The sequence below is a fragment of the Phoenix dactylifera genome, chromosome 8 (genome assembly GCF_009389715.1).
Source record: "Phoenix dactylifera cultivar Barhee BC4 chromosome 8, palm_55x_up_171113_PBpolish2nd_filt_p, whole genome shotgun sequence".
Taxonomy (NCBI): Eukaryota; Viridiplantae; Streptophyta; class Magnoliopsida; order Arecales; family Arecaceae; genus Phoenix; species Phoenix dactylifera.
This window is the reverse complement of record NC_052399.1, coordinates 21,254,015-21,279,749: the sequence shown is the minus strand read 5'-3', so window position 1 is coordinate 21,279,749 and position 25,735 is coordinate 21,254,015. Positions and strand designations below refer to the sequence as shown.

Below are 25,735 nucleotides of genomic sequence, written 5' to 3'. Positions count from 1 at the left end.
AGATTATGCAGTGGTTTTGGGTTGCGAGAGTTATTACTCTACGCGACGCCAATCGATCGTTGAGTGGGTCTCGAATTGGTAGGTCATGCACTCATAGCGGTGACTGGAAAGAGCGTAGAGATGGAGAAACTTTTTTGGGATTCTTTGACTCGCGTGGGGATGGGCGGGCTCATTTTTTTTGACGCGTTGAATGATGACTAAAGAAGTGGTTCCGAGTCCATTAGTAAATTATCTGTCATCAAGTAGATGTACGAATAAAAGATTTCCTAAGACAAGGACAGCATTGTGCCCCATAGTTATTTTTTTTTAAAAAAAATGGATAAGTCAATTCAGTTCTACATCAAAAAAATAAAAAAGATAAAAAATAATTTCATAACTATTACAGAAAATACCACCAAAACATTGAGCAACATAAAAAAACGGTCCAATCAGCTCTTGATACATATGAGCGAATCATAAAGCAACATAATATTTTATCAGCCTATGGATGTCCTGCAGGAACGGATGTCCACGCCATGTGCTCTGCACTGGCTCTAAATCCATTTAATCACCATGTCAGGTAGATGCAATCTGCTATTGAAGAGAATGCAATCCGTTCTGAAACGAAGCATTGCGTAGGCGATAGCTCTTCCAAGTAGCTCTCAGCTCCTCTTATATGACAGAAATGTCATAATTACGTCTGCTTCCTGCTACAATAGTCTAGAGTTGAGGCCTCTGATCATAAATATGGCGCTGCTTCGCACTACCATTGAGATTCCGTTACGAAAGCTCAGGCACTGTGCCTATTTCAACCTATGCACATGGAGAGCGCCATCTTGAAAGGAAGGGGGACCTCCAAGTTTTCAAAAAAATTGGCTAAACTAGTCTTGCCCATTTCAACCCACGCACATGTAGAGCCCCATCCTGAAAAGGAGAGGACCTCCCCAGTTTTCAAAGAAATTGACTAAACTAATCTTCAATGAGCGCGACACCATTAAAGATTAAATATTTATATCCATAAAGAAATAAACTATTTTAATCTTTATTTAATATCCAATTTTATCAATAATTCTATTACAATCTTATGCACCACTCATAATTTCTAAATAATTATAATGACATGTTATTGAAGTTACTTCCCCCCTTCAATCATTCAATTAATAGCCTTCTTAAATATAGAGATACTTAAGTGTGCTCCAGCTCGGCTTATGTAGTTATCTTTGCATACAATTATTAATTATTATTTAATATTCGTAATGCAGAAGACTTATTAAAGACTCTTAATGTGAAAATAACGCGTTATTTCAACTCCTCTCCCCGATCTCCGAGCAATAAAAAAAGAAAAAAGAAGAAGAAGAGGAGGAGTTTGGCATCATACCGGGCCATGGAACTCGCCGGTTTCCACAGAGCGCACGTGACTACGACACGTGGGTAGGCTGTAAAGCGAACCCCCGCGTCCCCCGCCAGCCGTCCACTATTTCTGGTTTCCACTTCCACCGGTGGTTGCCTTCTCTCTCTCTCTCTCTGTGTCTCTCCCTCGCCACCTCCGGACTCTGACTCGCCCACCAGTTTGATAACAACCATTTTTCTCAATCGTTCTGGCCATCGAGCAAATCACCATCTTTTTCAATCGTTTTGGCCATTGAGCAAATCACCATCTTTCATCTCTCTCTCATATTTAGTTTGGTTTTGCTGGAAATGGAACAGTAGAGAGCTGCATATGAAGCTTCTCTGACGTAGCTAAAGCTCACAAATGGCGACTTGTCAAGAGTTTTCAAGGCAAAACTCAGCATGACTCGTATCCATGCACATTCTCCCATTGTCCGCCACCACCATCACTCAATTCATCAGATAAAAATGGCATCTTTATCATGGCGTTCCAAGCCCAGATTCTTCTACCTCTCTGTTTTTGTCCTCCTCTGCTTCTTTCTCACTGCCTCGGCCCAACAGCTTTCCCCCTCCCAATCTAAGACCCTCCTCCGCCTCCAGCGGCTCCTCGAGTTCCCTCCCGCGCTCGCCGGATTGACCAACTACACCAACTTCTGCTTCCTCCCTCCCTCCCCCTCCCTCTCTGTCGCCTGCTCCGGCGACCGCATCACCCAGCTCGCTATCGTCGGCGGCCGCCGGATCCCCCTGCCCTCCAGCTTCTCCTCCGATTCCCTGTTCACCACCCTTTCGAGGCTCCCCAGCTTGACCGTCCTCTCCCTGGTATCACTCGGTATCTGGGGACCGCTGCCCGGGAAGGTGGATCGCTTCGCCTCCCTCAAAGTCCTCAACTTGAGCTCCAACTTCCTCCACGGCGCGATCCCTCTGGAGATTTCGACCATGTCCAGCCTCCAAAATCTCGTCTTGGCGGGGAACTCCTTCAACGGAACGATTCCCGACCTCAAAAAATCCTTGCCGATTCTCGCCGAGTTGGACTTGGGCGGCAACCGCCTCGGCCCCGACTTCCCCTCCCTCGGCGAGAGTCTCGTGACTCTGGTCCTCAAAAACAACAGCTTTAGCGGCAAAATCCCGGCGGGACTAGCAGCACTCGATCAGCTGCAGAAGCTGGATGCGGCTTCCAATCACTTCGTCGGCTGGATTCCGCCCTTCCTGTTTTCACTGCCATCTATTCGATACTTGGATCTGTCCGCGAACCATCTCGCCGGGCAACTTCCGGCGAACCTGTCTTGCAGCGGCGATCTGGGATACGTCGACATCTCCAACAATCTTTTGATCGGAGGACTGCCTCGCTGCATCCGCTCGAATTCTTCGAGCCTGGTGGTGCTGAATTCGGGGAACTGCATGACTTCTGGGGATTCGAGGTACCAGCGCTCGAATTCTTATTGCAACGCTGGGGCGCTGGCGGCCATTCTGCCTCCAGCTGATGAGAAGAGCAGATCGAAGAGCAAGCTGGGCCTTATATTCGGCATTGCCGGAGGTGTCGTGGGTGGCGCAGTGCTGTTGGGTCTAGTACTTTTCTTGGTTTCAAGGACGAGGAGAGCAGGAGCGAATCCAGAGAGCAGCATGTTCCAGAAATCCATTGCGAGAAAAACTCAGGTTCAAGCCTCTCCAAGAAGAACTCCTGCAGAGACACGTAAGAATACTTGCTGAATTCTAATACTCTTTGATGAGCTATTCTGATGTTAGATATATGATGAACCTTTAGGAAAGAAATAAAAAATTCTGAAGTTCATATGTAGACCACCATAAAAATAAAACAAAAACTTTCCTCTTGGATGGCTTGAATCTGTTTGAAATTCTCATGCATTTTTTTTTTTTTGACCATGAAACCAAAATTCTGTCTTTGATAGGGCACATGTCTCAAGCAGCGAGTGTAGCTACACTTGGGCTGACTCCCTATCGTGTTTTTAGCATCGAAGAACTCGAGGAAGCAACCGATACATTCGACCCATCAAATTTGATCGAGGATGGTCCGCGAGGACAGGTAAGAGAGTGAAATATATAGAATTGTTTTTGCTTTAGGAGATGAAATCAAAACAAATGGAATTTTTGATCTCCAGTACTAATTCTCTTTACCAATAGAATTTTGAAATCTAAGACTAGTCTAGACATTATGTTTGGAGTTGACTTAGATTTCTCCTCATGAATATATCTAAACAAGAGTAAAAGTTGATGTAAGAGCATCCTCTTGCTTCTTGAATGTTAAAATCCTTTTGTTATGAGGTCCTCTGTTCCAGTGTCAAGCTGACAAAAGAGATAAATTAGATTAATTAGGTCACCCTCTCTCTCTCTCTCTCTCTCTATCTGTCTCTCTATATGATGAAAGAAAAAATCCATACACATTCTAGTGTTTTTTTTACTCTCTTACCTGTCCTTGCGGACCATCAAATTTGATTGAGGATGGTCCGTAAGGACATGTAAGAGAGTGAAATATATATAATTGTTTTTGCTTTAGGAGATGAAATCGAAACATATGGAAATTTTGATCTCCAGTACTAATTCTCTTTACCAATAGAATTTTGAAATCTAAGACTAGTCTAGACATTATGTTTGGAGTTGACTTAGATTTCTCCTCATGAATATATCTAAACAAGAGTAAAAGTTGATGTAAGAGATAAATCCTCTTGCTACTTGAATGTTAAATCCTTTTGTTATGAGGTCCTCTGTTCTAGTGTCAAGCTGACAAAAGAGATAAATTATATTAATTAGGTCACCCTTTCTCTCTCTCTCTCTCTCTCTCTCTACATATATATATATATATATATGTATGTATGTATGTATGTATAATATGATGAAAGAAAAAGTCCAAACACATTCAAATCATGCACATGGGTATTTTCCTTGAATTTAAGGAAGTAACCTAAGACTTCAGAAGGCTGACTAGAAGTCTATTTGAATTTCTTAAAACCCTCTCGCATGGCAATTTTTAGATTTACCTCTCTGCACAATCTCATCAAGTTTTATCATCCACTAGAATGACTGAAATCAAGTCTGAAAAGTAGAGAGCATGTAATGTAGCATTGCTTAAGCATCAAGAGTTATGCATCTTCCTGTCTTCACCATAAATATTATAAACCATTCAGCCCTGCCAAACTTTTTCGTTTACAAGTCTTAGCTACAAGGATGATCTTGTGCATTGCATGTACAACTTGTGTTTGCCTACTGTTTTCTAAAATATTTCACATGTGTATTTCATGATGAGGTGATAAGCTTGTTGGTCAAGTTCCAGATCTCTTCTTGAATCATCTCTCTGTGATGGAAACTATGGTTACCTTGGTGGACTTCTTTCAATTTTCTTTTAGGTGGTAGAAATTCCTATGATGGTGGAAGAGACGATCTTTATGCTTTTTGGTGCCGCTTTGTTTCTTTTTGTCAGGGATTCACTTTTTTTACTGAAAAAAAAGATACTGTCTTTGCTGACCCTCCTTTAATTTTAAAAAATTCTTCCCTGCCTTCTCAGTTCTACAGGGGTTGGCTTCAGGATGGCTCTATGGCTGTGGTGAGATGTTTGAAGTTGAAACCAAAGCATTCTCTTCAAAGCCTACTGAAGTGCATGGATCTCATTTCAAAGCTCAGGCACCGTCATTTGGTCAGCATTTTGGGGCATTGCATTGTTAGTGGCCAGGATGGTGCTAACGCAGCAAGTACTGTCTTGCTTGTTTTTGAGCATGTCCAAAATGGAACTTTAAGGAGTCATCTTACTGGTAATTGAAAGGCGAACATTCTCTTGCTTCCTAAGACTAGATTAGATGAGTGGATTTTACTTGATGTTTTTTTTTTTTTTTTGCCCTCCAACTTGCCAGAGTGGAGAAAGCGCGAGATGATGAAATGGCCGCAGAGAGTATCAGCAGTTATTGGGGTTGCAAGGGGAATTCAGTTCTTGCACACAGTGACAGTTCCTGGTATTGTTGGAAATGATCTCAACATCGAAAATATTTTGTTGGACCAAACTCTTACTACAAAAATTAGGAATTATAATCTTCCAGTGCTGCTGAAGAATAAGAACAACAAGGTAAGCACAAACTTTATTGAAGGCAAAGGTTTTAGTGTTCCATATTTCGTTCATAGCTAAATCTCTGTCTTGGGTCTATCAGGTAGGTTCTGAAAGCCCTTTCGCCAAAATGGAAGATAGCGACTTTGGCAGGTAACATGTCTAATCCATATTGATTGCAAGTGGACAATTTGATTGGCAAAAGTAGTTTGATTACATGACTACTGAACACTGTCCAATGCCTAAACTCTGCAAGGGAAATACAAGGGGAGGAAATTTTAAAAGGGGGAAAAACAAAAGAGAAAAAAACTAAAACACAATCACCAATCCAAAACAACATGATGAGTCTTGAGAGAAGTTGCCAGAAGGTCCAGAGGGAGGTCCAGAGTTTGGACCCTGGTGGTGGTACAAAATCACCATATTGCTCAAAAGAAGAAGACATTGGAAAAGAATAGTAGTTACAAAAAAGTTTGTGGGAAAATGTTTACAAAGTAATTGCATTCAGAGTTATGCTTATGTTTAATACCATATGAAGGTGATGCAAGTCAAAGGTGGAAGTAGGTTTGGCTTATGATCATATGAAAGTCTAATTCTTTTCTTCCCCACTTTCTCATGTTCGCAGCATTCAGAGTTTGGATCATGGTGAAAAAGAAGATATTTATCAGCTGGGCCTGATTCTTTTAGAAATTATCACGGGCAAACCTGCAGAATCCCAAAGCGAATTGGATTCTCTGAAAGTTCAGGTATTCAGTTCTTATCTTCTTTGGTGTCACGATAACATCGATTTAGACTTCAGATTTGGCTTTTGCACTAAACAAAAGTCTTAATAGCCTTAATTACCAAAAAGGAAGCATGAATAACATGGGAAGTGCTTACCATGTTCCGCAGCTCCAGAAAAGCTTAACCGATGGCCCGGCAAAGCTGAAAGGAATGGCCGACCCTGCCATTTGCGGCACCTTTGCTCTTGGCTCCTTGAAAACGGCAGTTGAAATTACCTTGAACTGTATATCTGAAGATCCCAGCATGCGTCCCTCGATCGATGATGTTCTCTGGAACCTACAGTATTCTGTGCAAGTCCAGGATGGATGGGGCAGCAGCGAGAATCTCAGCACCCAATCCTAGATCTTGAGGTGTATTTGCTTTCAATTTTTTCGCCCATATTTGTTTTATTCTGTCTGTACTTTCAATCTGTGATAACCTTGCTACCAGTAGAGGTCATGCAAGTAGCTATTTGTATATTTAGTCTGTATGTGCAACTCACAGAAGCCATGAGTGAAGTTAAATATTTATAGAAGTGATCAAAATCTTAGCGTGACCTTGAGCTCTGCTGCTGCATCCAGTAACAACAACATTACATGTCACAAATCTAGTTTGAAAATCTCAACAAATCAGTAGTGTTTTAGTGATAGGAAGGCAACCTCCAAGAAGCAGCTCTTGTCAAATATGGCACTGGGTTTTAGGCACCTTTAGTTCAGGCACTGGGTTGTAGGAAAATGCGGTAGGTAAGGTTAGTCCATATATGGTGCTGGCGATGGCAGCAGAACCTGTTTTCTCTCAGCCAGCCCTCGCTTTTATGTATGGTGAAAAGGGAAAACCTGCATGGGTAGACATGATGCTCACAGAGAGGTTTCGAACAGCACATCATTCGCAATACATTAAAATTCAAAACTGATCACAATAGCTTTCTAAATTTCAAACCGACAAAACTGCGAAAAGAGGGGGAAAAAGCGGGCACAATATTATCCAATTTACATTCAAATAATAAAACATCTAAAAATTTAAAAAGAAGAAGTCATGTCCAGTCCGGTCCAGTTAACTAGTACAAGGATTTAAGCACCCACAAGCTTAGACTGTAGGCGCAAAACATGAAGACTTGGTGACTGGTACCTGCTAAGGGACAAAAAAAAAAAAAAAAAAACTGCCTCCATTGCTACCAGGAAGCACTGCCTCAAAAAGTGCCATAGGTTAGCTGCTCTTGGTCAAACCAGAGCGCCCTGCATTCCATGCTTGAAGGCGGGGTAGGAAAACAGAATATCCAAATACAGATAGTATGACTCGGATCCTATAGTCTTCAGGAACCTAAATCTCTCAACTCTCAAGTCAGTCCCCGAACGCAGTCAAGCACCGGAGGAGGCTACTAATCACATCAATCGTCAAACAAAATAACAAAATTCATTTGCCCCAAAAACCTGCATATCTTTTTTGACCGGAGAAAAACCTACAGAAAAGCTTAAACAGGAGAGCGGAAACGTAAAGAGTGACCAATGGAGCATCGATTCATCCGACAAGCCAGCACATCGAATGAAATAGGTATCGACAAAGGTGTGAAACAAAAGGTCCGGTGAAAATGTCCATGTCCATATCACAAAGCTTAGCAGATATTCCAGAAAACGAGCTAAAAATGTCCATGTCTGAAAGCCACGCAGCTATATGGTACCAGCAAGCATGAAGTTGGAATACAATATATATACTGCATCATTTAACTACAGATGGTGTCCCACAACTTTCGGATAAAGCAACCAAGCATCAGTTGATTGGAGGGGGCGGGATCCACCATCAATCTGCTGTCCAGCTCTGCTCCACAATCTCACGTACTTTCCTGTTGTACTCGCGCTTGTTTTCACTGAACAAGCGTGCAGCTTCTGAATTTGCAGGGGAATTGGGGTTTGGATCACAGAGCAATGACTGCAACAAAAAAGTGGTTCCAATGTTAATGGATAATAGTTCCTATTTTAAATGACGAAATGGCCTTCGTAGGCAAAAGTATTGAAGGAGGATTTATAAGTAACATTGTCACCAAATGAATAAATGGCCCAGTAATGACAACGATGGTCACTTGACAGGTATTGGCTATACAGATACTTTCACTACTAATGGACTCCAACTCAAGTTACAAAAAATAAAAATGATAGGACCATTTCATTCTTCGGAGAAGAGAGAGAGTAGGGACCAAGCAATGCCAAAGAGAGAATTTTTAATTTGTTATTTTCTTTAGGCGAGTTATATAGCATACTATATATATGATCTAGACAAAATCTAAAGAATATAAAGACAGCCTTCTATCAGCGAATTGGCTCGTAACCATGAAAAAGATCAACCTAGCAAAGTGTGTTGCTAACAGTCGAAGGTGGTGTTTGGTTGTTGGTTTTATGAGAGTTGTTTTCCAAAAACCAGATTTTTTATAAAAAAAATTGTTTTCTTAAAAATTAAGTTCCATTCGATTCCTTATTTTACAGGAGAAACTAATATATTAGGTTTGTGGTGGAATGGGAACATACACAAAAATTTGGCAGGGTTGAGGAGTAAGGCAGTGGCAAAATCCGTCTCTATCCTGATAACCAAGAGTGAGAAAAATCCATCTCAAGAAAAACGTGGAATCCCAGATCTTTCTAAAACCAATTTTTCCTGTACGGGGTAAAATTGTTTTGATAGATCTTTTCCAAACAGCAACTTCCATAAAATTCTATAGATATGAATTTTGGAAAAGTGTTTCTTACTAAAACCTCTCAACCAAACAGCACCTAAGTATGGGGTCAAGATATGATTCTTATGTGATAAAAGATGAAGCATTAGGACAGACTAAGGCATGACCCAACCCAGACAGTTAGCATACTTCCAACTGACTGGTGCATTACCTGGCCCGAGGTCCATTTCTACATCTTTCAAATTTGTGTAACCGCATAAAAATTAAGTATATGATTGTAGTTAAAAATTAAAAAACAATGTTTACTTCCAGATCTGCATTATGAGGAAGTACACCTTAAATTTAATGATCTTGTTTGGTTGGTTACTATGATCTCCTTTAACCCACCATTCCTCATCTGGCTTAGTGGCTTATGACCAATTCATACCAGACATCAATAACAAAGCAACTTCTAAAAAATTCTCAAAAGTCACCCAGCAGAATCTACATTTAGAAGCTCTACATAATGTGTGGTTGTCTCTTTAACAACCCACTTACCTAGAAAACTTAATGTGGTCTAACAAGCTAAACATTAAGCAGTTGCGAATCTGCTTGGTCGCTAAACAATTTACCAACTTCTACATTTGTTGTCAGCAAGGCCCTCATTCTTGCATTACCTCTTCTTTATAAAATGTATAGATTATCTGTCTTGAGTTCTAGTTGGTTGTAGAGAAAATTGATGAAAATACATCCATGTTAAAATGAAGAAGAAAATGTTAAAATAGGAATTCTCTCATATTTGGTTGGACCAAATATGACACAGGAAGTCCAGAACCACTTCCCTATTCCCTATTTTCTCTTAAAATCCCTAGCTTTGGGGAACTTGTTAGATCTTTTCGAGAAAGTTTTGGCCCATTATTTTCTCCTTTTTCACTTATCCTGAATTTTGTTTTCACTACCAAAGAATCAAAAAGAAGATTCCTCTCTATCTAGTTTCTTTTCTTTAAATTTCTCAACCAAATAGAGCCTTAATTACAATTAGCCACAATCTGAAGATGGCATGCCCCAAGATGGATTTCAACTTAGAATAGGGGATGTGAGGTTAGATTAGATGACCTCTGTGAGCTCAGTGGGCACCAAAAATCCAGGCATGAATCAATAATTAGATGATGTCTGGAAACCCAAGGGAAAGGAACATGATGAGTGTTAGAAAATTTATTGGAAAAAAATTACACCTCTACACTCACTGAAGTCAGGAAGAGTTCTAATTTAAAGAACATTTTATGAGTCAAGTGCAAATGGAAAATGACCTTGACCGGTATGCAGATGGGAACTTGCGACTCCAGGCTAAAGTGGAGCTTACTAGTACAGTTAATGATCTCAGCATTTCAAGTTTAAGCCTTCGACTAAGGAATCCTTATTGGCACCATGGAGTCAAGAAAAAAGGTTTATGTGGATTTGGTTAGGTGGAATAGTGGGCTTTTATAGAATAGTGATCTAATCACTGTTGTGTTAAACAATCATTCTTTGTACCATAAGCTTGCCTTCAGAGTCCTGATGTCAGTCTCTGGATCTTAATTAGTTGAGAGATGGGAGAAGGTGCAAGACCGGATATTGGTATGTAGCAAAAAAGTGGATATAAATTTTAAAGGATGTGCTCATGAAGCCAGCATGCGAGCAAAGCTTCACAGAACTTCCAAATCAGGTGACTTAACCTATGCAAAGTTCTTGGTTACCAGCTATTGGCTAACTGAGCAGAATTTAATAGTTCCTTTAGATGTGCACATGATTTTTGGATTTCAAGAAAGCTACTTTAAAAGACTCTAAGAGCAAAATGATTCAAGGCTAAAATAATAGATTTTAGGGAAGACTGGAGTTTGATTTGAACATATCATTTAAGGGGAGGACAACTGCTGAAAGGCTGAGCTTTTGTATTGGGCAGAATCAACAGACCCAAATTCTTGTCTAGATTATCACTTGGAGAGTCCATGCTATGTTCCCATCTGAGTTGGCACATAACGATTTCTTGCTAAATTAAGAATGTCGGGAGGATAGAATCTGGGGGCTTGGTTTTATAAGAAAACTACCAGATGTGATTCCTTTTTGATAAGCTAAATGAGGAGGCTAATCACATTAAGTGCATTCTTCACACAAGTACATGAATATACAGAGAGAATAGATGAATTAGGAGGTACAAGAAGCTAAAGCTTTTGCTATTAGGCCTTTCTAAATAATTTCTCTAGGACTAAGAAATCATGTGCAACTGGAAAAAATTACATGAATGATTATGCTGAGAACTCATCCAACCAGCATGCTTGCTAAGAGCAATAACATCATTTCTTTGTTTTCTTTCTTTTTTTCTTTTGGCTTTCTTTCGGTAAGAGATTGACAAGAACCACGATGAGAGCCCAAGTAGCCAAGTAGTTCACAAAATCTCTCACATTTCCACTCTAAATAAACATTCTTCCAACCATGGAGTAAATGATTTAGATGGATTGCAAACAAGTCTTTTTTTTTTAAAGAACTAGGCAAGGTGGACTTCACCAACCGAGCCTGCTGGCACCCTCCTACATTAATTCTATCAATGGTATGTTTAGGTTCTTAACATCGCACATTACACTAGCTTTACCACAATACAACATTCCGCATAAGTATCCCATTTTATGTTGGGGGTTCATGAACGCTAACTGAGAGTTCCACTAGTTTTTATTGTAATTTCTCTTTTGCTTTCTTCATATTATCTTTTCCTTATCCTTAATTCTCCCAAATTCTAATCAGTATTTCTGAAACCAGAGATTCCAGGTACCTGGCTCTCTAGGCTCAGGTGCATGCTCAGCCACCTTGCTAAATGCCTAGCCACCTAAGAAGACAATATAAGAGCAAGACCACTAAATTACAATATTGAATTACACAAGGAACAAACCATTGAATTATCAAAGAGAGTAAGATAGGACAAAGGAACACCTAAAACAGCAGAAGCTATGATCATAAAAGAAAGCATTAGAGCAAGGTAGTGTCAAAAGAAGTAAATCAACTTGAGCATGTGTACAAATGCGCAAACTGAAAAGAAACGAGAGAAAAATATACCCAAGCGTTGATACAAAAAATGAGTTTTGACATAGTTTTAGCAACAAGGACTTTGAATGGAGATTCACAGAAAGGTCCAAGGTCCACCATTTCAGCTTTCAGTCTAATGATAACTGGACTCACCTCCATACCCAATGTACTCATGTCAACACAAGATGACACAGGTGTGGATACAAGATATACGACTTTGACACGTTACAATACCATCTCACCAGGCTGTACAAGAAATTGAGAAGTTCGATAAAGAACAAGAAGGGAAGGTGGAAGTCTTGAATAATCCCTAAAGGGAGGGAAGAGGGCGAAGGAGGAGAAGAAAGGGGGAGAAGATTGAAGAAAAAGGCTGCATGGTACCCACCTGGGATGAGACAGGCGGTTGGTGGGGCTTGATCTGGTTGACAAGGTCACCAGGAGACAAAATAGTGGTTGACGGATTCAGTCGGCTAGAGATGGAATACATGGCTAGAGATGGAATACATGGTGCCGCACTAGATAGATAGTTGAGAAAGGGAAAACGGGAAGGGCACAGGGTTCGGTTTATAAATACTTGCAATTAATACGGGTAGCAAAGACAGCAATAGATGGATGGCTGTGCATCCATTTAATTAAACAGATTAAGATACAGTCTCTGTTTTGCATATGATTTATCATTCAAGGATTGTTCCTACAAATATTTACACTCAGTGCATGGTTTTGATTGCGGCTTATTTTTCAGTCCCTCACCTGCTCATAAAACAAGTTTGTATGAAATAGGCATAACTGTGTGGATAAGAAAGAGACAAGTGTGTATAAAAAAGATCCTTTTTTAGCAAACTCCTCATATCCTAATATTTCTGAATAAGATGAAATTGACCTCTCAATACATACCCACACTTGACAACCATACCCAATCCTAGGGCTGCCAAATGAGCTAACCAGCTCAACCTCAGCTTGAGAAAAGCTAAGAACAAGGTCCATTGGAAGTTAAACAAATCAAGTTCGAACCAGCAGAACAAGGTGAAAATTATTTTCAAGCATGGCAAAAATTGACCTAGCTCAGTAAGGCTTGAAGATAATTATATTAAGGGTGTGGCTACTGTACATTTTTATTTTTCGTAAAAAGTTAAAATAGATTATGGCGCTTCCTTTGCAAGAGCATTAAAGTAAAATAATAGGCAACTGGTTGGCAGTCGGTTGCCCTTTTTTATTCATCCTAAAACTCTTCGTCCTGAGAACCCTCTCATCCTCTGGCATCATCGGCCATCTCGAATACAACTCCCTGATCCCATTCCTCCGCCCCAACCACTACCCTAACACCCTCTTCCTTCTTGTCAGATACCCCAAACACCCACCATTGGCCCTGAACGTCTCTCGAACCTCCTCAGTTGCCACCACCAATCCAGAACATGCTGACCGTTGACCTCCGACGGGGCCTTCACAGGGGCCCTCGTTGGAAAGCAGGACTTCAACATGATGAGGTTAGGGAACTTGAGGGAGCTCTCAATGTACTCGGCAAGGACCCAGTCATTCGTCGCCAATTAGAACTGCTTCCCTGTTGCGATTGGCATCGACAGCGGTGCTCAGAACGGGTAGCCTCTCTCTCTCTCTCTCTCTCTCTCTCTCTCTCATCACCACTGTTGCAAGAAAGATGATGGCAGTCGCTCCCTTTATTTTAAAAAACATAATCCATGATTTCAAATAACTTATGGTACTTGTCACTCGCACTTTGGGTTGCAACAGGTGATTGCATGTTAATCTTTGAGCTATCTTGGCCATCTACTTTGTAGAAGAGAGCTAGTTTTGCTAAAATAAAAATAAGCACTCAAATCTTGAGAAGCGCTACAATGAAATCCATACATTATATATGCTATATATTACATATGGTGGGATTAAGGCTTTCGCCAATGTGTTTTATTTATTCCTGGAATCGATTAAATGTTATTTTGACCAGGAATCAAGCTTGAATAAAGCTACAATTCAAATTTGGACCGAGTTTGATCAAACTTGAATAGATTACAGCTCAATTTAGGACTATCAAGTTGATGAATTAGGCCCATGTTCAGCTTGGTTTGAAATTAAACTTGAATTAAGCTTAAAGTAGTAATAAACAAATCCTGTTTGACAAAGAGTTCAAGCCCAAAACAATTCCAAACCAAGCTTGATCAGATCCAGCCTTGATTAATGTAGGATGGATATAAGGATTTGTCAAATTAAATGACCAAATCATGTCATAGTCTACATGGAAAGCAAGGCATAACTTTTCGTACGGATATCATGTTTTGATGATCTTAGACCTGTTGGAAAGGTCTCTTCAATATCTACAATTGATATTTCACGTTCCTCAGACAAATTCAAGTATTTTCTATGCCCAAAAGTAGCAGAAAGCCTCAGCTGTAGTTAGCAGTGAATTCACACCGAAATATAGAATTTCATTTGTATTAAGGGTCCTTTAGTTGTCCTTTAGTTAGATGCATGATCTAGATTAAAAGTTGTATAAGGTTAATATTATTTATAGTCCATTTGTATAGTTCGCAGAAGGTTGTAAAGATAGGTTTGAATTTTCATAATTATGAAGAAATGATTTAGCTTGGTGTATTCCACAATCTCCCTTCTCTCCTTCTAAATCTCTCTTCTGAATTCTCTTTTATCCATATTTTTCTCTTCTTAAATTTTCTACAGGCTTTCTACACTTTCAGTGCTGTATCAAGCTTGACTCCATGACAACCCTGCCCGAACCCATGTAACATAGCTTTCAGCATATAGCAACAGAACAAAATTACCAAGAAGTTTCATATAATATTCTGATGGCTCTATAAGTTCATCTTACCGGTGAAATTTGAATGGATTGCAAAAGAACAAGCAATTATAAATATGAACGAAAACCATGATGATGATATCAACTGAAAATAGATTCCAGGCATTATATCAAACTATATAGTAATTTGGTTGTGACTCTAACTTCCTTGTCAGGATTCATTTATTCATGGCATTGCTATGGTGTTTATGAACTAGTCAGTGTTAAATAAGCATCAGAACTTTCATATAAAAACAATTTATTTGTAAAAAAAAAAGGAGGATTCTCCAACCTGGATTGATGTAAGTATTGCAGCAACATCATATATTGGACTCCACTGATTCTGTAGGATATCCAAGCATATGCTTCCATCCGCATAAACTATAAATATTCAACCACAAAAGGTTAAAGTAAGAAAAAGTATGGGTTAGCTTCCAACATATAACAGTGGCAATGCTGATAATGTTAAAAAAATCATAAAATGAAATATAATGTCATAATCAAAGCAATATTTAAGCAATATGCTAAGAGTATAGGGGCCCTTTTAAGATGAAATGACAGCCCTGTTGAAAAAACAACAGCGCATTGCAGTTATAGAGAAACCTTTTAAAGACCAGGTAGCCAACCAAAAGTGTAATTTTATTAAATCACAAAACATAAGATATTCAAGAAAACGAAACCATCATGAACAGATCACAATGGACTGATAAATAGGAGGCATCAGGACATCCACTCTCCATGTTTGCTATTGTTGCAAAGTGCTCACATAGCTTAAGTGTTACTGCTGTCGGTTAAAAAGCAGCTTCATAGGATCAAAATGTTTCAGCATGGAACTTCTTGCAACTATTAGAGATTACAAAGATAAATAATGAACCAAGACCTAGAGGAAGCAATGCAAGTATAGATCCTATTACGTGGATCAATCTCAGCATCCAGAACTTACTGTTTGGATGAAACATTCGAGAAACAAAGCGCACAGTTGGTGGTTTATTAGGATAATCCTCTGTAAACTGAAGTGTCAGTTTGAACGTACCTGACAAACTCAAGATATATCCATATGTTAGAGAGAACATCCATGATAACAAAATCAACAACTTTATAAGTCATATAAGCAATTACGAATTGCAAAAAGGCAGCCAAAACTGCATAATCATTACAAGAATTATATATTTTCAGATTTGAAATGCCATTATGGAGAAAAGAGCTTATTAAAGAACAAATAATAAGTATATTAAAGTAAAAATTGTACATCTCAGAAAGTTACATCAATATAGTAGTGATACATCCAATCATCTCCACTCACTGTCCATCTAGAGGTAGCCATTAATAGGATTAACCAATGAATAAAAAATCTATCAACCAGATTTCCGAAAAGTTCTTGTGATTGTGGTGTAAGGGCAATGGGCATATTGCAGATTTACTGGCCCATCTCCACCTCACCTCTCTCACCTGAGCCAATCAGGAAACAACTTACACTCAGATCATTATTCAGTCAAACTCCTTAACAAGCACCTAATTAATACGATAGGATTCTTCATGATGTCTCTTTGTGCTCCCTCAATAATCAAACAGATGTATCTATATTTCCTAGCATAAGTACCCTATGTGTTTGTGTGTCACACACGTAAAGACAAAGAAAGTAGACATCTCTTCCTTTTGCTATTGCAATGGTAACTCAAGCCTAATAATGAGACTTGGAATTTTATGTTCCTCTTAATGTATGACACAACCCTAGTTAATATATCCAACTATATTGTAACTAATATATACTAAGGTCCACAGTACCGGAACCAGCACCCATGCTGGTAGGCCGGCGGTATGGGATGGTACAATATCGTGTTGTGCTGTTCCAGCATGTACCGATGAAGAAAAACCGGAGGAGGGGGGAAGATGCTGGAAGAGGGAGAAAGAGGGGGCTCGGGAGCCCTCCTCTCCTCTGCTTGGGCCACTGGGCGGAGAACGAAACAGGGGCTCGATGTGAAGAGAGAGAGAGAGGGAGGGAGGGCGAGAAAGGAAGAGCAGGGGGAGCGAAGGAGACGTCGGGAGAGGGTGAGAGAGCAGGCTCGAAAGCCCTTCTCGTCCACAGAGGCGTTGAGCGGTATTTTTTTCATTTTTTTAAATGAAGTCAGCATAGAGTTTGTCGCTTCACTTAAAGAATAAGAAAAAAATAAAAAATCGAGACCAACTTCACTTAAAGAAATGAAAAAATAAAAATGAAAATCGGGATGGAGCCCCTGTTTCAAACTTGTTCAAAATAGGGTTCCAAAATAGGGGCTTCGCCCATCACCCCCTACAAACAAGCAAAGGAGGACAGGTGGGCTTCCGTGCCCTCCCTCTCTCCCTCTCCCTCCCTCCCTCTCCCTCCCTCTCTATTTTCCTCTCTCTCCTTCTCCCTCTCCCCTTCCCTCGCCGATTTCTCGAACTGAGGGCTGGAATAGCACCGGTCAGACTCCAATACGGCTCAATACGCCCAAATCAAGCAGTTTGGGGCGATATGGCAGACCTTGATATATACCATGTATAACAATAAATACTATATATAAACTAACTTGTGTGCTTGTAGCATTCCTTATTATTTGGAGAACTACTAAATTCAAGCAAGTAGATATTATCATTTACTGTGCACATTTACTTTCCTAGAGGGCACAGTTTCATTCTTAAGGGAAAGTTATTCAACACATAATCATTATCTCTTTCTCCTAGCGTCTTTCCAAGTCTAGGGGAATTTCTGAACTCAGAAGGTTACTTCTTGGTTGATGAGCTTAAATTGCAAACAATGTAGGTCTCTCTAACCACCAACTAGGCTAATAAGTTTTATGATAGACACCTTTCTTGAATCTGCCCAGGCCAGGAATTTGGCACCAACTTCCAAAAAAAAGAGTCAAGTTGACAACCAGTTGTACTACTAAATCCTTCCAATGGAGCCTTTTCAATTTTGAATCTTCTATTGTTGACCCCACATGTAACATCACAAGGCTAGTATAATGATCAAGTGATAGTACTCGCTTCTTTTAATTATTCCTACTTTTTTATTTGACTTCTATTGTTTATATTATTTTATAATGAAACGATTTTTTTTGGGGGGCAAAAAAATTTGACCCTTTTCAATTGGATGTAAGAAGACAACAATATGGACATAAGTTTCCCATTCCACTTCATTCCATGGTTCGAAATGTGTTAAAATAAGAATTTAATTCTATCCAACCTAATTCAAGCCAGAATACAAAACCCTTCTAAATCAGGAATCTCATCACCAGTTCAAACTCAAGTAACACAATTCCAATAAATTCAAGAATGCAAAACAAAGAGGAAGCCTGTACTTTCCCAATATCGACCCTTGCCTCCCCTATTCTCCATAATTCCTCTTCCAGTATCTTTCTTTTTTTTCCACCAAAATTCCATCCCTGTCCAACCATTAAAGTGACAATAACAGCAGAATCCTATTGCTAGAAGATCCCACCTTATACAGTAACTGATACCAATTTCCAAGCTCTCACACCTACCATCCAAGTAGGCTTTATATATACATGTGTGTCATGTGTGGATCCCCCCGCCTCCCCACCCCCCACCCCACCCACCCCCCCAAAAAAAAAGAGAGAGAAAAGAAATGACTTGGATGATGGTGTCATTCATCCCAACAATGAGCAGGTAGCCCAAGTGGGCATTTAATTCTTGCATTTGTTCTGCTGTTTGTTTTTTGAGTATTTATAACATTCTATTTTTAGTTTTCATTTAGCCTGCACTGCGTATGCCCAAAACTAGTCCTAGTAAAAAGGGGGTCTTGGTCCATCTTTGCATCCTTCTGTAAACCAAGAAGTTCTCATATTATCCTCTTTCTAGTCCTATCTACATGATATGAAAGAATAGGCACTACATGGCATCCAAGGCCTAAAGTGTGTGGATTTCTATATCTTCTTGCCTCCTCTGAAGCAATGACTTCTTTATTCTAGGTCACATTATTTTGGTGTCATAAGAAGTTTGATCTTTGGTGATGAATTTCATTATCAAGTAAAATTTTAAATGTATATTGAGTTGCAAAGAGTTATAGCTGGCAGAAATCCCCAAATAAATGGGCATCCATGAAATCTAATGATGGATTACAGTATTAGAATATATGGTAAGATCAATGAAAACTCATAAAAGAATTTTTGGTAAAAAGGATGTCCTTCAAAGAGGCATTTTTTATTTAAATTTTCAAACATCCAATTCCATTTTTTAGTTAAAAAGAAACTAATTTTTTGTTATAGAGGTCATATTCTGGCCTCCTCAAGAGTGAATGTTAAAAGAGGATATCTTGAACTCATTGAATTTGTAAATTTGAAGTACTTTTGGAGGCTTCACTTATAAAACTCTGCAAAACATTATAACTGTAACTAAAATATTGACTATTGATAAATGTTGGGGAAAATATACACCCCTGATTTTTCCTTCCTCTCTTCTCTCTCTGTTTCATCCAACTGTCCAAACATCTTCTCATAATGAACATGGCATTCTACTCCATCTCATCTTTCTCTCATCTTAAACAAGAAACTATCTTTTCTGCTTCCTAATCTATTTGGTCGGATTCAAGGTACTTGAAGGCACCGAACGCTGTTCACAAATGACTTCTTCCCTGTTTTTCTAAGAAATGACTTATAATGTTGTCTTGTCTTTTTTAAAGCTGAGTTATACCAATATCAGACATAAAATCAATTGTTTGATGAATTCCAGTTTATGACATATTTAGATAAGTCACACTAGATGAAGGTTTAAAATAAGGCTTCACCATGTCCCACATCAGACTACAAATCCCTGCATTCAAGAGAGAACAAAGAAATAAAAAAATAAATATTTTAATAGCCTAATCTCCATTTGAGAAACAAGATATCGATCATGTGCTTAAGGAACTTAAAGCATATCAGAACATAAGAAATAACACATGAGAACATAGCTTGGCATCTTGAGTTATGTCGCATACTGTTCTACATAGCAACAACACTATAAGGATCATGCAGCAAAATCAGTATTCGCAGATGCTGCATTATCATTTTGATATGGAAACATACAATACGCCAACTATGCGTTATTAAAATTACCCTTTAAAATGCAAAGAAAAATAGCAACTAAGATTCAGAGTTAATACTATTTTTAAAAAATGAACTGGCACCAAAACTGATGGTAAAAAATACATCAGACCAATAAATAAATAAATAAATAAATAAAAGACTATCAATAGCTACAGCAAACTATAAAAAGTCCATCTCATGCTTCAACTTTCATTCTCTTTTGCGAACCAATGCTTAAGTACTTAAAATGCCTCACCTCCATCCCAAGGGGTGTCATCAGGGCTGCAAAACAAAACCCAAGCACAGAGTATCAGCAAGGTCACTACATAAAGAAATATCTAGAAAACTACATCCGTACAGTTTCATACAGACATACCCAAATATGACAGCATTCCAGAGCATGATGTTGTTGTCCTGTGGAGCACCACTGATTCCTGCAGGAGGGTCCTGTTGCAATCGCTTAAAATCCCTCATCAGCCTCTTCCTTGCAGGGGTCGACATCCTCACCACCTATATAATCCATAACATTTTATCCCAATCCCAAACGGGAAAAAAGGAAAGAAAGAAAACAAGAACATCATAATCATAACCAGTACAAGAGTAAATCATAAAATTATCAGCCAGAAGACATAATCATAACCAGTACAGGAGTAAATCCCAGAGATACATAATCATAGTCATAAAATTATTCGACGTAATCTCTGGGATATCGGTTTATGTCCCAAAGATACATAATCATAGCCAGCACAAGAGTAAATCAGTTTTCTTCGAAAATTGTTAGCCAGAAGCCAGGTGAACATCAGCTACTTCAAGCTCCATATAACCAAGATGACAAAATGTTAACAGCTTTCACGTTCAAACAAGATTAACATCGCACAAAAATGGAGAGCTCCACCTACATCAAAATTATAATACGGGATTGCCCCACATATGAATCAGATGCCAATTCTTGATAACATGCAAATTTCAGCGCACCATGAATTTGCAAGTAGGTGCATTGGAATGGATGATCAATTGGAAAAATGAATTCAAAAAGAACAATCAAGATTCAGATCTGGAGTTTCTTTGTTAGAGATGCATGTTGAAGCACCACAGTCCAGTGATTTGATTAATTCAAGTCCAATTCGCACCAGGTTAGCAAAATCTATAGCCAAGCCTAGGGTTCCAGCAACTGCACATACAACTAACCAACCTAGGGCTAGTCTTACCAAGATCTGTTTCATCGCCAAATTGAACAAGAAAATAATATACAAGAAAAACCAAAAAAAGATCAAAAATATCATTACTGACCAGCAAAAAGGAAAAAAATGACAAAAAGTTTATCTCCCATAGATACACAGCTATAACCTATATGAAAAGTAAAACTGGAATTTAGAGTTTCTAAATTTGATCAGTACCAACCAGAATTGTCCGATCGCCACCCAATTATGAAAAAGGTTCCGACTTTTCGCATTACAACAGGATCAAGATCCCAAGAGTAGGCAGTTTTTACATACATCAAAGTCGAAATTTGGGATTAACACCACGAAACAAATCCCAATTGTCAAACACCAGACGCAACGCAGATCTCATAGAACAGAATCCAAAAGAGCAACCATGAATGAAATCATGTTTTCCTGAATCCTGGGCTTCCTCACAGGCCCCGATGATTCGAATAATTCGACGCCAATCCACCCACGATCACAAGAACCAGCATCCAAAACTAGGGTTTCCCCGTTTAGGGTTTTCCTGCCAGGATCCGGTTACCACCCACATCGCGCACAAGAAGAGAGGTAAAACCGCGAAAAGAATCAAGAAACGATCGCAAGAGAGCCGCATAAAGATCTATTTACCTGTAATCCACCGCGGCGAACACCGCCGCCGATCCTTTCCTAGGGTTTCAGCGCCCCGGGGCGCGGACCAGTGCTTCTCCTAGCGTCGGCCTCCGGCTAAGCGAATCCGTGGTCTCCCCCTCTCTTTTCCTACTGCTAAGCCTCGAGAGGGGAGAGATCAGAGGGGTCTCCTCCCCATTTATAGGAAGGGGAGAGACCAGGAGAGCAGGAGGCGAGATATAAGAAAGGGCGAAGTGGCCGAAATCTTAGGGTTCATTTCCGCGTTGAATTAATTTAATAATTTGGTTTACTCGTTAAATTGCTTTACTTCATCGTGACGCCATTCGCTGGATAGGTAACATAGGTTCGCCGCCCCGTCCCCACGGAATCGAACGAACTAAAGGTACGCATATAACATATATGAGAACAAGTGATCAAACCGTCAGTTCGCTCTAGGTTCCTTCGTGATCGGATACCGCGATAAATTGGACGGAGGATATAGCATCGCATAGAAATCTCTATGCGTAAGTTTGATGGTGGCTTCCGTCTCTGCTTGGGGTCCTCTTCTCTGGACCGCCGGATCCGTTTTAGATATGCGGGACCAGCGCCATTGCCACGGGGTTGATTGGAGACACCGATGGAAATTATTGGTAACTGAATCGAATTATTGGTTTCAGTTGGGTTTTTTTGTCTCTTTTTTTTATTGTTGGGTCGCACCGATAGGATTGAATTATTTCAGCCGTTGGATTTAAATAGTTGGAGGAGTCCACTTCCTGATGCACTAGAAATGACCTCCAATTTTAGGAATAGATTCGTATGTACCCAAAAAAAAAAAAACAGGTGAAGCATGCCTCCAGAGGAAGTAAATGGGATGCAGACTAGGTAGCTTCCTACATGGCTAGTCATTTCAGAGACCTCCTCGGTTGGAAAAAAAAACTGTCTAGTGCACTCTAAAATTTATTATTTTTTAATTTTATTAAATATAACTATATTAGAACGATATGAATATCCATTTCAGTAAAAAAAAGAAAAAAAAAAAAGAGGCGGCGTGGTCAATGACTCGGCCTAATTTGATAAAATCTAACCAAACTTTAGCACACGCGGATTACTCTTTTCCCCCTTACCAAGTATAATATGTTTTGCTCGTGACGCTTTCCTTGTCTCGAGTTAGGATTTTATATTAATTTAGTACTGCAGGCCAGTGGTACGTCGAGACTTCGTGTGATGTGTGATGCGTGCAAGAGGAAGCTTTGCGGATTTTGTATTAAAAACTCTTCATCAAAGAAAAAGATTTTTTTTTGGATGCATATGTACTCATAGGTATGATCCATCCGCTTTAGTAAAAAAAAAAAAAAAAAAAAAAATGTATTATAAACGGAACACCATGTTGTAGGACCTATTTAGCAACAATTTTTTAAAAAGAATTACAAGAACCAAAAAGATGATGCAATGGTGGTGAGTTGGATCTCCGGACATAGCCAAATCTTACATATATATCCTATGGTATTTCACACATCTGCATGAAGATGAATAATGACGTCCTATGTTGTGGATCATTTTGATAGAACCTTATCGATAGATAATACTATTGCATCTTACATTTTTTGGCATTGTTTGTTTTTTTGATATGATTGGTTGCACTCGAACTAAATAGACCTAAATCATCTATTTTTATTATTTTTAAAAAACAAGAAATTTTTTTTTAATATTTTTAAAAATAAAAAAGCTTTTGATTTATATAAACTTGAAACAAATAGAAGGTCCTGGCTAGCCTACGAGCTTATTTTTTTAATCATTCTATACAAATTTGGAATCAAGTCTTACCTTCATTTTGGTGTGATAATTTCTAGATTTTAGGGATTGGCTACTCTCTTATTTTTAAAAAATAAATTAAAAAAAAACTCATGAGTAAGTTTAGTCTACCTTTTCTTTGATATTATCTAGAAATATTTTGGGTTTGTTTGTGAACTTATAGTTATGTTTTATTTTTTTTTGGATTATTTTTTTTTGAATTGCAATCTCGTGTAATTTGTTCGACATATTTTTTATTTGTTTCATAACTACTTATATTTAATTTGGATAGTTCATACTATAATATGGATTATTAGATTGACAACATGCATTGCAGGTGGATTCTACTAGCATGGTAAAAAAAATTAATAGATTTTGAGAAATAACTTATAAAGAAATGAGATTATAGCAATGGACTAGTCATTACCAATACAATAAGACAGTATAATGGTCTTAGCTTATTTCTCAATAATTGATGGAGGTGAACAACACAGCGGACCGGATACTATTCTATGTTGTGGATCATTGTGGCAAAATCTTATTGACAAACTGTGCTACTACACCTTATCTTTTTCGGCATTATTTGTTTTATGACATAATAATGTATCCTCAAACTATATAAATCTGAGACATCTATTTCAGCAATAAAAAAATCATTTCACTATTTTTGGGAAAAAAATAAAAAACCATTAATTTTAAGATTTTAAAAATAAGAAACTTATATTTTGTATAAACTCATGACAAATAGAAGATGTTGGCTAGTTACAAGTTAAATTTTTTAATCATTCTATACAAATTTGGAGCAAAGTCCTACCTTTATTCTAGTGCAATAATTTTAAAATTTTAGAGACCGATGCTCCCTTATTTAAAAAAAATAAAAAACTCATAAGCGAGTTTAGTTCATCCTTTCTTTGATGTTTCGGTAATCTAGAAATAATTTTGGTTTTGTTTGTGAACTTATAGTTATGCATTATTTTTTTAGATTTTTTTTTTTCAAAGTGCAATCTCATGCAATCTGTTCAACATCTTTTTTGTTTGTTTTCATAGCTTTTTATAATTAATTCGTATATTTCATGATATAAGATAGATTATTAGTTTGACAACATGCATCGCATGTGGATTATACTAGTGCATGATAAAAGAAAAACAAAAAAAAAGGACAATTTTAATAGATTTTGAGAAATAACTCATAAAGAGCTAAGATTATAGCAATGAACTAGTCATGACCGTTATAATAAAGCAATAAAATTATAGAGGAAAAGGACTACAACTTCATCTAATCATGTACGAACTTTTGAGAAAGTAATAGATTGCAAATTTTAGATATAGTTGGAAAGTTCAAAGATATTTCTAACTCTCTGCATGCTCAAGAAGATCTACAGCATTTCAGAAAAGATGATTTCAGAAAAGTGATAACCACTTTTTCACTAATGGCTAGTTGGCTCATCATGAGCCATGATCAAACAAAGAAGAGGTGGGAGGGAATATTGGTAAATGCCTAGGTGGTGGAGATTAGTATAGAGTGATAAAATTATGCTTACATGGAGTCGATACCAGTTTTGGAATTCCAAATGCGTAGAACAATTTAAGTCTAATACAAAGCTTATATGTAAATTTGTGTGCTCAATAAGTATATGCATGAAATAAGTTCATTCTAAGTCTAAACCAGTCTCAAAATTCGAGCTGTTAGCATGACTATTTAATTCATTGCAGGTGATTTGTTTATAATTTTTGAGTCAAATGAGGAGGGGATATATATATATATACAGAGTCTGAGCAAATCACTGCACCCAGTATGCTAAGGCCAGTAGAATATGTTCATTTTTGTAAGTTTGAACCACTTCCACCACTCAATCTGCTGGGATCGCTACTAATCTGAGAAGAGTATTTTCTGCGTTAAATTATGGCTCGTTTGGTTTGCAGAAAAAGAAGAAAAAAAGTATGGTCAACAAAAAAATAAAGAAATGTCGTTCGTTTGGTTGGAGTTTTTAAAGAAGAGCAATAGAAAAGTAGCATTCTCATGAAAATAAGATTTTAAAAAAATTCATGAGTGGTATAAGAAAGCTACTTTTCCACGGATTAAAAATTATTTTTTTTCAAAAATACCATGAAGTTTATCAAAATCTATGGATAAAGTTTTTTCTTTATTAGAGATATAATAGATATTTTACACAACTTTTATAAAAAAGTAGATGTTCAACTAAACGTAAGCTACTTATAATGTGCCATTTTTATATGATCAATCAAATACGCTAAAATTATTTTTTCAGGTATTATATTTCTATAAGAAAAAATATCCTAGTAAAAAAAAAAAAAATTCGACAAACCAAAGGTGTCTTCAGAGATAAACATGGAATGACTCTTTCATGGCTGAGCTAATTCCGGCACTCAACTTGCCGAGACCGGTACAAA

The 25,735-nt window shown here is 38.2% G+C and overlaps 2 protein-coding genes across 2 annotated transcripts; one reads left to right on the top strand and one right to left on the bottom strand.

Annotated features, from left to right (window-relative positions):
- The first annotated feature begins 1,271 nt into the window (after positions 1-1,271).
- Positions 1,272-6,731, top strand: LOC103709770 (probable LRR receptor-like serine/threonine-protein kinase At1g14390). Its single transcript, XM_008795270.4, has 7 exons — positions 1,272-3,058; positions 3,276-3,409; positions 4,886-5,129; positions 5,229-5,437; positions 5,520-5,569; positions 6,039-6,159; positions 6,305-6,731. The coding sequence occupies exons 1-7, from the start codon at positions 1,771-1,773 to the stop codon at positions 6,536-6,538; spliced, it is 2,280 nt and encodes a 759-aa protein (XP_008793492.2). The 5' UTR covers positions 1,272-1,770; the 3' UTR covers positions 6,539-6,731.
- Positions 6,732-7,692: 961 nt separating this feature from the next.
- On the bottom strand, positions 7,693-21,810 carry LOC103709769 (ubiquitin-conjugating enzyme E2 2-like). Its single transcript, XM_008795269.4, has 6 exons — positions 21,554-21,810; positions 20,098-20,231; positions 19,978-20,003; positions 15,620-15,709; positions 14,969-15,057; positions 7,693-8,101 (listed from the first exon to the last, which is right to left on the bottom strand). Exons 2-6 carry the CDS (start codon positions 20,220-20,222, stop codon positions 7,973-7,975), a joined length of 459 nt encoding a protein of 152 aa, XP_008793491.1. The 5' UTR covers positions 20,223-20,231; positions 21,554-21,810; the 3' UTR covers positions 7,693-7,972.
- Between the last annotated feature and the right edge of the window lie 3,925 nt (positions 21,811-25,735).

Bases quoted from the DNA above. Each gene is read 5' to 3' on its own strand.
- LOC103709770 (XM_008795270.4), top strand. From the start codon at position 1,771: ATGACTCGTATCCATGCACATTCTCCCATTGTCCGCCACCACCATCAC. The intron at 5,438-5,519 runs GTAAGCACAAAC...TGGGTCTATCAG, and splicing joins TGAAGAATAAGAACAACAAG to GTAGGTTCTGAAAGCCCTTT. The intron at 6,160-6,304 runs GTATTCAGTTCT...CATGTTCCGCAG, and splicing joins TGGATTCTCTGAAAGTTCAG to CTCCAGAAAAGCTTAACCGA.
- LOC103709769 (XM_008795269.4), bottom strand. From the start codon at position 20,222: ATGTCGACCCCTGCAAGGAAGAGGCTGATGAGGGATTTTAAGCGATTG. The intron at 15,710-19,977 runs GTGAGGCATTTT...TGAGTTTGTCAG, and splicing joins TGACACCCCTTGGGATGGAG to GTACGTTCAAACTGACACTT. The intron at 8,102-14,968 runs GTTGGAGAATCC...TTTTTGTTGCAG, and splicing joins CAATACTTACATCAATCCAG to TCATTGCTCTGTGATCCAAA.